The sequence below is a fragment of the Esox lucius genome, chromosome 2, assembly GCF_011004845.1.
Source record: "Esox lucius isolate fEsoLuc1 chromosome 2, fEsoLuc1.pri, whole genome shotgun sequence".
NCBI lineage: Eukaryota > Metazoa > Chordata > Actinopteri > Esociformes > Esocidae > Esox > Esox lucius.
The window spans coordinates 21,218,772-21,231,293 of NC_047570.1; the positions used below are offsets into that span (position 1 = coordinate 21,218,772).

Here is a 12,522-nt window from a genome sequence, read left to right on the forward strand (position 1 = left end):
ACACAACCACACACAGTTCGTTATTTGTAGATGCATTAATTAACTATTAGTTTACACTATGTTTTAATGTATTAGTTAATGTTTCTTTATGTGTTCCAACAGTTAACTAATAATTAGTTAATGTGTTTATTAACACATGCACACATAATCAAGGCTTTATAGATGCATTAATAAGTCATGAAGCCATGTCAGTTAATGCATTTAATAATTATTATTACTGTATCCTTATTGTAAAGTGTTACCAATAAATTTGGGTTCCATGGAGTTTCATCACAGCTCCAAAAGAAAAACAGACATGAGGTTGAAGGAATTGTCTGTAAAGGCACCCTAAAGGACTCTCAGACCATAAGAAATAGGATGTTCTGGTCTGATGAAACCAAGATACCTTTGGCTTGAATGCCAAGCATCATATCTGGGGAAAACCAGGTACCATGCATCACCTGGCCAATACCATCTCTAGGGTGAAGCATGGTGGTTGCAGCATAATGCTGCAGGGATGTTTTTTAGCTGCAGGGACTGGGAGTAAATGGAGATCCTTGATATTTTTTTTTTAAATGCTCCAGAGCACTGATGTCTAAGAAAACTTTTTGCTTTTTCAGTGGGTTAAGGTAAAATTGGGCAATTAGGATTAGGCATTACCAATGGGTAAGGTATTAGGGCTAGGTTAGGTTTAGGCATACATTTTAAAAGTTGTGGAAGTTAAAGTTAGGTTAGGGTTATGGTAAAGTTTAGTAAAAGTATTAGTAAAACTGGGATTATTAAGGACAGTCAACTTTGGGTGTTCCCATTTAAATAGCTAAGAGTGTGTGTGTGTGTGTGCGCGTCAATGTATGTGTGTCTGTACAGCATGTCTGTCTGTGATACTTATGATGTCTCTGCAGGTATTGGAACCATTTGAACTCAGTTTTGAGCAGGCATATGCAGAGCCAGTGGAGATGGAGGATGAAGGCCAACCATCTTGTACTCTGGTCATAAACGCTGAAACAGAGCTGCCCTGTGTCAAACTGTTTTCCGATACCTCATCTAATCCCTACAAATATTTGCTTTCTAACACTCTTTCAAATAACGTTTCTGATACGAGTAAAGACCCACTCTGTTTTTCTCCTATTTCTAATATCTCTTCTGATAACCACAAAGACCCACTCCCTGCGGCTGTTTCCGATAGACCCTCTACTCCCATAATAGTGCATCCCTCTACCCCTCTGGTTTCAGATTGACCATCTCTGTCTTTTGTTTCAGAGCCTCCCTGTAACTCTTCACTTAAGATCCCTTTCCCTGACTGAACCAATGAAAAACAGCCCCCAAAAAGACCAACTCTCTACAGTGGATTCTGACCAGTGCTGGCTCTTGCCTTTTGGGGAACTTACGCAAACTTAGATTTGAGGCACCCTCTCCCCTAGCGGTTGGGGTCTCACTAGCAGCTCACTAGCGGTCCATCACTTATGTCGCTTATGCCTAGAACCGGCCCTGATTCAGACCCCTTCACATTTTTTACATTACAGCCCTATTCTAAAATGTACTTTTGGTTATTCCTTACTTCTTCCATTTCACAATGATGGAGCCCCTTCAATGCTGCAGAAATGTTTTGGTACTATTCCCCAGATCTGTGCCTCGACACAGTCCCATCTCATAGCTCTATGGACAATTATTTCGACCTCATGGCTTGGTTTTTGCTCTAACCTGCACTGTGAAAGGCTCTGAATACTATCAGAATGCACTGCACTGCATTCTGCACTGCACTGCACTGCATTCTGATAGTGTGGATAAAGGGGCATTCTCCCAATTGTTGAATGCCCCTTTATCCAGGAAACCTGTCATATTTCACACTCATCCTCTTACTCTCAAGCAATACCCCACAAATAGACCTGCCCTTTCCTCCACAATCCTTATAGAAACCTTCTACTCTCCTTACAGGTACAACTGGCAGTACCCTCTCATTAATCCCTTCAGAACATGTATGGTCCAATGCACCTCCATTTCCCACAATATAGTTTTCAAATACCCCACATCACCTGTCCAGGCAGAAATGGACTGCACTCAACTTTCCATTCCAACACATTCAACCTTTGCTTCCCCACCCTGTCTTACAAACCTTTTTTACCTTTCACTATAGCTCCAAATAAGGATATTACGAAATAATTAATCCGACATCCTAATTAACTAAAATTTTTTCTAGATGGAGTAAGGTTTCCTATCTCTCCAACAGTAACCATCCTTGTTATTCCTTGTGGAATCTTACTGTTCCTAATTGGATTTGATCAAGGTGTCCTGAGTGAGCAGGGTGTGCTAGGCTTTGGAGTGGTCTGATTCCCCTACTCTAGCTCACGTACTCACTGCAGTCACTCGGGTCATTCTCAAGAAAATTAAATGTGACTATAATATTATCTGACTGAATGTATTTGAATAATTTACATTTTTAAAATATATATTTCCAGGGGTTGTACTTACTTTTTCATATGATTGGGTGTAAACGAGTATATCATTGTAGTTTATGGATTCTTTTTTTTTGTCGAAATGTTATGAAGTGACCAGAGTATTTAATTGTGATTCATTTTGGTAATAAGAATTTGAGGAGACAAACTTCAAAATGTGCCAAACATTTACTTTTTATTTACAAAAGACACTTTCCTCAAAAAATAGAGATAATATTCATCAGAGTATAAAGTAAATTTACATGGTTTTGTAAGAAAATTTTCTGCAGACTTTTAAAACTGTTTTGTTGATGATAATCTTAAACAAGGGTGTTCTCATCAGTTTGTAACCTCAACATTATCTTCCTCTGTCATCCAGGTTGCTGACTATTAGAGATGCACTATCTGGTTAATTTGTTTTACACACTTTCTGTTTGTGACTTTTGTTTTTATTTAGATCTGGGTCTGTATTGAATATGGTGTTGCTAGTGATGTGCTATATTTGTTGTTGCTGGGCATGCTTTGGTGTTTTAATTGCAGACTTTGTTTATAATGTGGGAAATTGAAAGTGTTTCAATTGATTCTTTCTCAAACTACATTCAAGTAAGCAAGAAAGAAAAAATAGGGGATGGCAATATTACTAGAGGATAGTATACAGCGATGACCTGAGATGCTGCCAACCCAATCCCAAAGATTGGCTGGTAGTAGCCAAACAAACAAGTAAAAATATATATATAATCTATTAGCTATAGAAATCTGTGTGGGTCTTTGCATTTCTAAATTAACATGTTAAATTGCATTATTTGACACATCAAATAAGTTTACTCACCATTCAGAACTTGAATAAGTACGTCGTTTTGTAGTTTTTTTACATTTATGTTCAATTTACATAGTAGTAATACTGTCACTTGTAACACATATGTCACAGGTATGTATGCTATTATCAAGAACTGCTGACCAAGAAAACAAACTGAGAAGCTAACTAGCTGGTGGATGTAAACAGTATTCTCCCGTAAAAAAACCTGCCTAGCTAGGTCCAATGTCTGTTTAGCTGGGAAAGCTAGCCAGAAAAAACAAGCTGATGGTTCTTTTTTTTCTCATCAAAACAACATCTGTTCCAGTTACATAATTAGCAAGGTTTAATCATGTTATAATTTCTATACTCCTAATTTGTAAGACTGTTTTCTTTGTTGTTCATTGTTTGGACACCGTTCAACAACTCTAGTTAGCTTACCAGCCCTGTTGCCCCAAAGCTTTCTTATTTGGTTCGTTATAGTACGTCTGTCTATGAAGTCATTCTTAAGTTCAACTGTTTTAATACAGCAACTTAATTTAGCCACATGAATCAAAATCATTGCTATGAAAATCCAAAGGAACTTGCAAGGCAACTTCCAGTTGCTGATCATTGTTTTCACGATAGCTCTATATCTGTTTTTTTATTCAAATAATGGTTATAATGTAGTAATTAAAAGATGCAGAGATACAAAAAGGCGTTCCATAGTCTTCCAAGTTGAATCAATGAATCCACAATGGTGTGCTTTAATGTTTGTCATTAATGTTTGTCATAACATTTCAAACCTGTGTTATTTTATTCTATTTTATTCTGTTGTCTAATTATTTAATGTTTTGTCTATGTATTCATGCTATTGTGCATTTTGAATCATGCCGTTTCATGTTTAACTCATTAAAGATAACCAGTAATTTGAAGTGTGACGTCATGCGATTACCATTACTTTAATATGAGTTGCCTTCTGTCTGTGTTGCAATTGTTTTGCTCTGTATGTTTTCATATCTAACCTATTTAGGTGTGCATATGGAGCATTCGAGTATTTGGATAGTGACACAAGTTTAGTTTTTCTGACTCTGTACTCCAGCGCATTGGATTTGAAATGAAACAATGACTAATATGTTGAAGGGCTGACTGTTAGCTTTTGAGGATTTTTAAATCCATGAAACATGTAGCAATTTCAGCCCTTTCTATACATTGTTGTGCCCCTCCCACATTTAAGTGATTGGACAAATGAACATAATCTTAAAGTCGTATTTAGTACTTCGCATTGAAAGTACATTTTTTTTTTTGCATATTATTAGTGCTTTAAGTCTTCACTAGTTTTACTCAACCAGGCCTCTACTACAGCCGTCTTCAGTTACGTTTGTTGTTTGTTTAGGGACATTCATCTTGTCTTCAGCAAGTGAAACACAGCCTCAATTGGATTCAGGCCGAGTGATTGACTTCGGCAGTCAAGAACATTCCGATTCTTGGCCCTGACTTACTCTTTGGTTGCTTTAGTAGTATATTTTAGGCATTGTCCTGCTATAAGGTGAAGTGTCCAACACATTTTCAGGCATTTGGTTGTATCTGAGCTGAGAAGGTTTCTGTACACATCAGAATTTACCCTAATGCTGCTGTCAAACATTATATCATCAATGAAGACAAGTCAGGCAATTCCAGTGGCAGCCATACAATGCTGAAGTACAGAGCCAAAACAAATAAATTGTGTAATTCTACAAATACTTGTACTGCACTGTATGTCACATATTTGGCATAAAACGACATTATGGAATACTAGTACAACAACATGCAAGGTGAGTGTCTAGATGAAGCATGTTTGTGTGAGATTGGTATTCAGGGGTATGGTGTGTGACTTTGCTATCTTGTTGGGTTTGGTGTTTGCCTTGCCTTTCAGTGTGCCAGGTCTACGTTCAACCAATGAGGTTGGATGGACTTTGTGTTTCTGATCTTCAGCTTTCCTTTTACTTGTGTCGAATGCCTTGTTTTTTGAAACTCTTAACATTACCACTAATATTACTCCTGTACAACCTTCCTCTTCTGTTGATGGCAATTTTATAATTGTTCATTTCTGGTCATTCTTGTTTCCTGACGAACTACATTCTCCTTACTGATTAACTCTTTGTGTTTACTGTTACTTTGTGTTCACTGGTTTTTCATCTCTTTTCTTAAAGACTATTGTTGTTGTTCTTTATGCAGGTAATGCAGGTAAATTTAGACTGTAAATTAACTTTTTTTGACTGCTCTCACTCTCGTTGTTTTTTGACAGGTGTTGGAGAACTATAACAAAGGGAAGACGGCCCTTCTGTCAGCTGCTAAAATCATGGTGAGCCCAACCGAGGTGGACCTGAACCCAGAGACCATCTTCATGGCAGCTGCTCCCCCTCCTGCCTCCCAGCAGCCCACCCCCACCACCCACCACCGCAGGAACAGCAGCATTCGGTTAGTCCACTGGAAGACTTTGGGGAGATCGGTGCAGCTTTGGGAGGCTCATGGACCGAGACTGGAAATATGTTGTCAGTCTCGTGCATGTGTATGTTATTTGCAAGAGTCTGCAAGAATGCACCTTATCCCTGAATGTGAGTTTTTCTTCAAGGCCAGGTAGCGCACATCCCCTTGGCAGTGTTAAGAAACAACGCGTAACGGCTTTTACTCTGCCATTTACTTTTTCCCATGCACACTCCTTTTTCTCTGACCCACAGTCATTGTTCTGGCTCCAGATTATTGGCAACATACGGTCTCCCCTCCCCAGAAAAAATTCACACACTTAAACTTAAATAATAATTTCCTATTTCACCAATTTTCAGTAAAACAAATTCAGAAACATTTGGTTTCTTCACATTAATATTGACATTTCCAAATTGCATTGTCAACAAAAGCCTTATAAAAAAAAATTATAATATCAGTGACTGTCCTATCCTTTAAAAATAGCAAGGATTACTAATCAGACCTAATATTTGACAAAGGTAACTACTGTTGATATGTTCTTGTTACCATCTGCACTCCTCTACTTGTAACTTGGCCCTACTATCAGCTGCAAACCAGATTTCAGCTCTTGACAAAGAGCTTGACAAAGGCCAGTAGCTAGTTTGTGTCAGGATTTTTTCAAATATGAAATGAGTATAACATTTCAGTTGTTAGATTTTGTTGGATACTGTGTTATTGTGAGAACAACTTTTTCCTCTTCTTTTTTTTTTAAGAAATGGGGAATTATTGAAATCAAGAGCAAGAGTGTGAATATTTTAATCCACAAAATTAGCCTAATGTCCAGTTAGTGAGTGTGAAATGCAACTTTGTTCCAATCTCCTACCACTCTGTGCTCCAACCCCTTTACTGTATCATTGCCATCTGTATGGTCTCTAGTATACCCTTCATTCTTTATTTCCCTTTTGTTACTCTTGTGACTGTGACCAATAATGTTAACCCATTTGGTTAATCTTTCCAATCTTTCCCTTTTCCTTTTCTCAGTTCCTGCGCTCGATCTGAGATTTCACTGGATGGCTTTGCAGAGTGTCCCCCTCCCCCAGTGCCAGTGGTTCTGCGGGGGGCCAGGGAGCGCCTTACTGTGGAGCTGAAAGACCGCCATGCCCCCCTAGCTGTGATGGAGAGTCTGTCTGATGCGGAGTCCCTGTATAGCCTGGACTCCCGACGCTCCTCCGCTGTACTGAGGGGCTCACCTATGTTGGGATGTCTCCCTTTCCAGATGAACGCACCGATTCCTGAGGAGAACCCATCTCTCAGTTCCCGCACTGAACTGCTGGCTGCCGATTGCCTCTACCAGGCCAGCCCAGAGCACGACCTGGGAGAGGCAGGACCCTACTTTACTCCCCTGGGGTCTGGCTCAATGCGCCTCTCTCCTGCCACCCCGCGCTACAGCAGCCACCAATCCCTAACACCACTGGCCATGAATGTAATAGGTCAGCCTTTCACACAAAAAGAGCCTTGCGCCACCCCAGAGACAGTCCCTGATGGGGAGTGCTATCAAATGCCTGGCGTTTACAGCCCAGGCTGCACCCCTAATGCTCCCCTCAGTCCACAGATCAGCAATGGGGAGGAGAGAGCAGAGGAAGAAGAATGGGAAACAGACACAGGAGAGAGGCAACTCAAGCTGGAAACAGTGCCCTCTGCCTCCACCCCACTAGCCCAACTGTCCAATGGCAACCCTAGCCAACTAGTGTTGGAGTTTGCACAGTACTTGGATTCCCTCTTCAGGCTGGATGGCAGTGGCTCACCTCCTCTGGAGCTATCTGATGGTGAGTCTGAGTCAGGTCGTGGATCATATGGTCAAGGAGAGGGTCCAGGGGAAGGACAAAGAGAAGATAGACAGCTTCTGGCTCGGGCCACACAGGAGCCAAACTTGGTCCCCAAGCCCCCCCGTACCTTTGCTGGGTCTGCTGACCCTTCTTCTGGCATCTCCCTCTCACCTTCATTCCCTCTTTCTTCCTCTGGTGAGCTCAATGACCTCTCTCCTGCTGATGGAGCACCACCTCCCACACACTCACTACGAACCTCCACCCCGTGTCCCTACCCAGAAGAAAATGTCCTGGCATCTATGGTGTAGGAGCCTATTCACTCTCATCTTTCCTTATTCTGTTGGTGCGTCATCTGATAATAAACTATCACTGAACATGCATGCCATGGAATGCAATCTGCGATGCTGTTACAGTACCTTAAAGACGTGATATTACGCGGACCATAATGAATAAGACTGAGATGAAAAACTATTTTTCAATTTTCAGGTGTCAAACATTGAATGCTGTGTACAGAATTTTAACTACTATTGTAATATGTTTTAATCTCTGTCTGCATGCTACGGGCCTGTGTTTCTTTGGGTTGAATAGCCTTACCACTGACTCATTCCAACACACTATCTCACATGAACACATGGTAGCATTAAAGTCATCCAGTTACGACTCTATCACATGGGAGACAACAGGGATAGCGAGGAGTTAGACACTAGGTTGGGTTTGCATTTGCACATCAACACAATGACCTTACATTCTTCCCTGAACAGCTCGTAAAACGTACTAATTTTCAAAATCAGGAAGGTGAAAACCGAGGCATTGATGAACAGTTAGAGAAAGATTGTGATGGTTTCTTCCTCAGATCTTTCAATAAATGATGGTGTGAAGGAGAATGGATGTAGATCAGTGGTTCTCATCTGGATTTGCTCCAGGACACATTGAACTAGATTGGCATTTTTGCATGATTATTGTCCAGATTTATGAAATGAGTAAAGTATATATATATATACAGCATCAGTCAAGAGTTTGGAGACATCTAGACATTAATTGGTGTTTCTTTATTTTTGGAGATAATTTTCCACATTGTAATAATATCAAAGACATCACAACTTTGGAATAACACAGAATTATGTAGTAACCAAAAAAGGGTTCAAAAAACAGCTCAAAATACATTTCATATTGTAGATTTTTCAAAGCAGCCACACTTTTCCTTAATGACAACTTTTCACACTCTTTGAATTCTCTCAGCCAGCTTCATAAGGTAGTCAATTGGAATTAATTTATATTAAAAGTTGGGTTATTCTAATTACAGAAGACCATTATATCTGTACTGTGGTAGTCCATAGAATGTCAAGAACAGCTCAAATAAGCAAAGAGAAACAAGATTTCATCATTACTTTAAAACACGAAGGTCCGTTTATCCGGAACATTTCTAGAACTTTCATTGTTTCTTCAAATGCAGTCCCAAAACCCATCAAGCACTATGATGCTGCTGCAGAAAAAGACCTAGAGTTACCTTTTCTACAGAGGATATGTTCATTAGAGTTACCAGTCTCAGAAATCGGCACATAACTGCACCTCAGATTGCAGCAAAAATAAATACTTCACAGAGTTCAAATAACTGACATCTAAAAATCAACTGTTCAGCGGAGAGTGCATGTATCAGGTGCTCATTGTCGAATTACTGCAAATAAACCACTACTAAAGGACACCAATAAAGAGACTTGCTTGGGCCAAGTAACATTGAAAATGGACATTAGATCAGTGGGCATCTGAGAGTTTTGCATCCAAGAGTTTTTGCTTCCTGTGCCTTTGTGAGATGCAGAGTGAGTGCACGGATGATCTCTGATGTGTGGTTACCACCGTTAAGCATTGAGGATGAGGTATGATGGTCTGAGGTTGCTTTCCCGGTGACACCATCTGCGATTATTTCAAATTAAAGGCACACTACCAGCACGGTTACCACAGTATTCTGTGGTGATACACCATCCCATCTGGTTTGCGCTTAGTGGGACTTTTTTTAGTAAGGGTTATTTCAACAAGGAGAGTGATGGTGCTGCTATAAATGATCTGGCCTCCACAATCACCTTACCTCAACCCAATTTAGATGGTTTGGGATGATTTGGACTCCAAAGTTAAAGAATAGCAACCAACAAGTGCTCAGCATATTTGGGAAATTCTTCAAGCATTCCAGGTGACATCATGAAGCTGGTTTAGAGAATGCCAAAAGTGTGCAAAGGATGGCTACTAGAATCAATAAATACAAACTTATTTTGATTGAACACTTTTTTGGTTACTGCATAATTCTATGTGATATTTCATAGTTGTCTTGACTATTATTCTACAATGTGGAAAAGAGTAAAAAGAACTTGAATAAGTAGGTGTGTTCAAACGTTTGACAGGTACTGTATTCTATTTTTTCTTCTTTCCCAATTTCACATTGTCCAAATCAAGTTTATGGCCCAAGCCACCTACCTTCTTTGCGATTACAACAAACATCTAAATAGCACTTTTAATTGCCCTGTATTAAATAGACTAATTTTAGAAAATAAATTGGTAAAATATTAAATTGTCAAATTTGGCATCTGTATGTTAATCATAATTTCTACACAAAATTGCTACACATTATCTACCTGGTATTTGTTGAAATTTGGTCTTAGAAATTTGCTTTTTGTAAAATTGCTTTTACTCGGACACCAACCCACTAAATATCACCTTTTGAGAATCACTAGTGTAGATCAGTGCTTCCCAGTTGATAGGACCACTGGCCTTACTTGACCTGTCTAACAGAAGATACTTGAGAAGAATCGTAAGACCATAGGCTTAATGATAAAATGCACTTGTGTAGGTAATCCATTGGTACCGCAGGCATCGCCAAATTCTGTTTGATCCACTAACCAGAAAAAGTTAACAATAACTAGCGTAAATTATACAGAATTCATGTGTCTTAAAACAGTGATTGTGACAGGTTTTTACTACAGTCTCTGGAAGTGTTGTTTATTTTGGTCTTTTTTATAGTGCATGAGGAAGGTAGTAGCAATTTATTTTAAGGAATAGCTCTGCAGTCAGCCACTCTTTTTGCAATGGATACCGTCTCAAATATCCAAATCCATATTTTCTACCCTTTTTGCCAAAAACCTATTACCAAATGGATTTATAAGAGACAATATGGTTGTTAATTGAAATAGTGCAAAATGTACACAAAAACAAAGAGGCAGGTTTTAAAGTTAAACTCTGAGAAGATACAGTTGGGTATTGCTCCTTTTTATCAGCCAATCCGATGATTCTGTTTAGAACGCAGTGGGAAGAATGCCATCCCTACAATGCACAGTATTTCATAAAACATGCTCTCTCCGGCTGTTTTACCAAGCCAATTATGCGAAAACTGACTGTAGGTTCATTATAGAAAATTCTCTCTTACTCATGCGTGAGTACACAATTATGTCAGTGATTTCTATTTCTCTGGTCCTCTTTAAACTGGTTTGTTTTCAGCATATCTTAACTTAAAAATACACTGTTTCACTACATTTCACTTAAACATGTGAAAAACATCTCATATCAGTATGGTTGTATTGGTTGGACTTCATTATTTATTACCATTACTGTTGTATCTTAATATTATTGATGGTATTTTTATCCTTATTACTCTTGTAACTGTTTGGTTTGCATTTAATAAGTTATTTAAGTTGCTGGGAAAAGTTACATTTCATGGGTGTCATCATAGCCACAATAAGTTCTTCCAGAGGCCGCAAAGGTAATGGGAGCCAGAGACTAAAAAGAAGTGGGGTAAGGTCATTACAGTGACCTCTTATACACTACAAAGCTTTTTAATGCGGTCATTGTGATGACCAATAGAAGCTGTAGTAGAAATGTCTTTGCTTTGGTGTCACTCAACAAGCCTTACTGTGGCAGTTGACAGTTTAACACCACAATCCATGCTCTCACGGCAGTCTGCTTTGCACCAGTGTTGCACAACCAGTGTAAAATAGCTTTTTTGTTATAAGGAGTACAGGCCAGTGTCTCAGCACCACTATAGGCAGACATCACAGTACTTATCCACCATGAAATATATAACACTGTCTTTGTGATATTATATATATGCAGACGTCTTGTTTCCTGTCTTTGTAAAAAAAAAATATTAAATTCCAATAGAAAAATTTAGAAAAGGACTATATTATGGTAACAAGTATATTACAAATCTATATCAATATCAACTTATATATATATATATATATATATAAGTATTTGAAAATAGAATTATATTTAGTGGGAAAGATCTACATGCCAGACTTTTATAGAATTGATCAACAGAAATTAGTCTGTGTTGGAAGAAAAAAATATAAATGTCTTGTCCATGTTTACCTGGTTTGCTACCCTTTCCAGAATGGGAATGTATTCAGCCCTCGCCACCCCTCACTGCCCTGCCTGTATTAAAATAAAGCAAAACCAATTTCAGAGAAAATGACTTGGTCATTTCTATTTGATAACCTCTCAAACAGCTACATACCATGTTTTGAAGTAGATATGCCTAATATGTTTAATTATGCTCTGGCCATAACATGTCATTCAGCAGACTTTTTCATCCAAACAGACTTTACCAGTGACATTTGAAATGAGTGGTTCAGGGACAACAAACTCATGAAACAGCTCAAATGACAGGATGTAGTCTGTAGTCTGACCATTTTGCTTCAGTTGATTCTGTGTTCAAATATTCACCTGTAAATTATTATATACTGTATACTGTTTTATGCCAATGTACAATGCATTTAGAAAGTATTCAGACCCCTTCACTTATTTCAAATTTTGTTACATTACAGCCTTATTCTAAAATGGATTACATTCATTTTTTCTTCACAAAGCTTTTTCAGAAATATTTGCAAATTTATTTTGGAAAAAATCAAATAACAAATGTACGTAAGTACTTTGCTTTGATAATTTTTCCCTGAATCCTGACTAGTCCTCCAGTAACTGCCATTGAATAAACATCCCCACAGCATTGTGCTGAGACCACCATGCTTTACTCTAGGGACAATATTGGTCAGATGAGCAGTGACTGGTTTCCTCAAGCTATGACACT

The 12,522-nt window shown here is 38.7% G+C and overlaps 1 protein-coding gene across 1 annotated transcript in view; it reads left to right on the top strand.

The window, feature by feature from the left end:
- Window positions 1–11,907, top strand: part of dagla (diacylglycerol lipase, alpha) — an 84,144-nt gene extending 72,237 nt beyond the window's left edge. Inside the window, exons 19-20 of the mRNA XM_010890501.5 lie at window positions 5,471–5,643; window positions 6,670–11,907. Of these exons, the coding sequence (XP_010888803.2) occupies window positions 5,471–5,643; window positions 6,670–7,762 (1,266 nt within the window). The 3' untranslated portion in view covers window positions 7,763–11,907. The remainder of the gene's footprint in view (window positions 1–5,470; window positions 5,644–6,669) is intronic.
- Window positions 11,908–12,522: the final 615 nt, after the last annotated feature.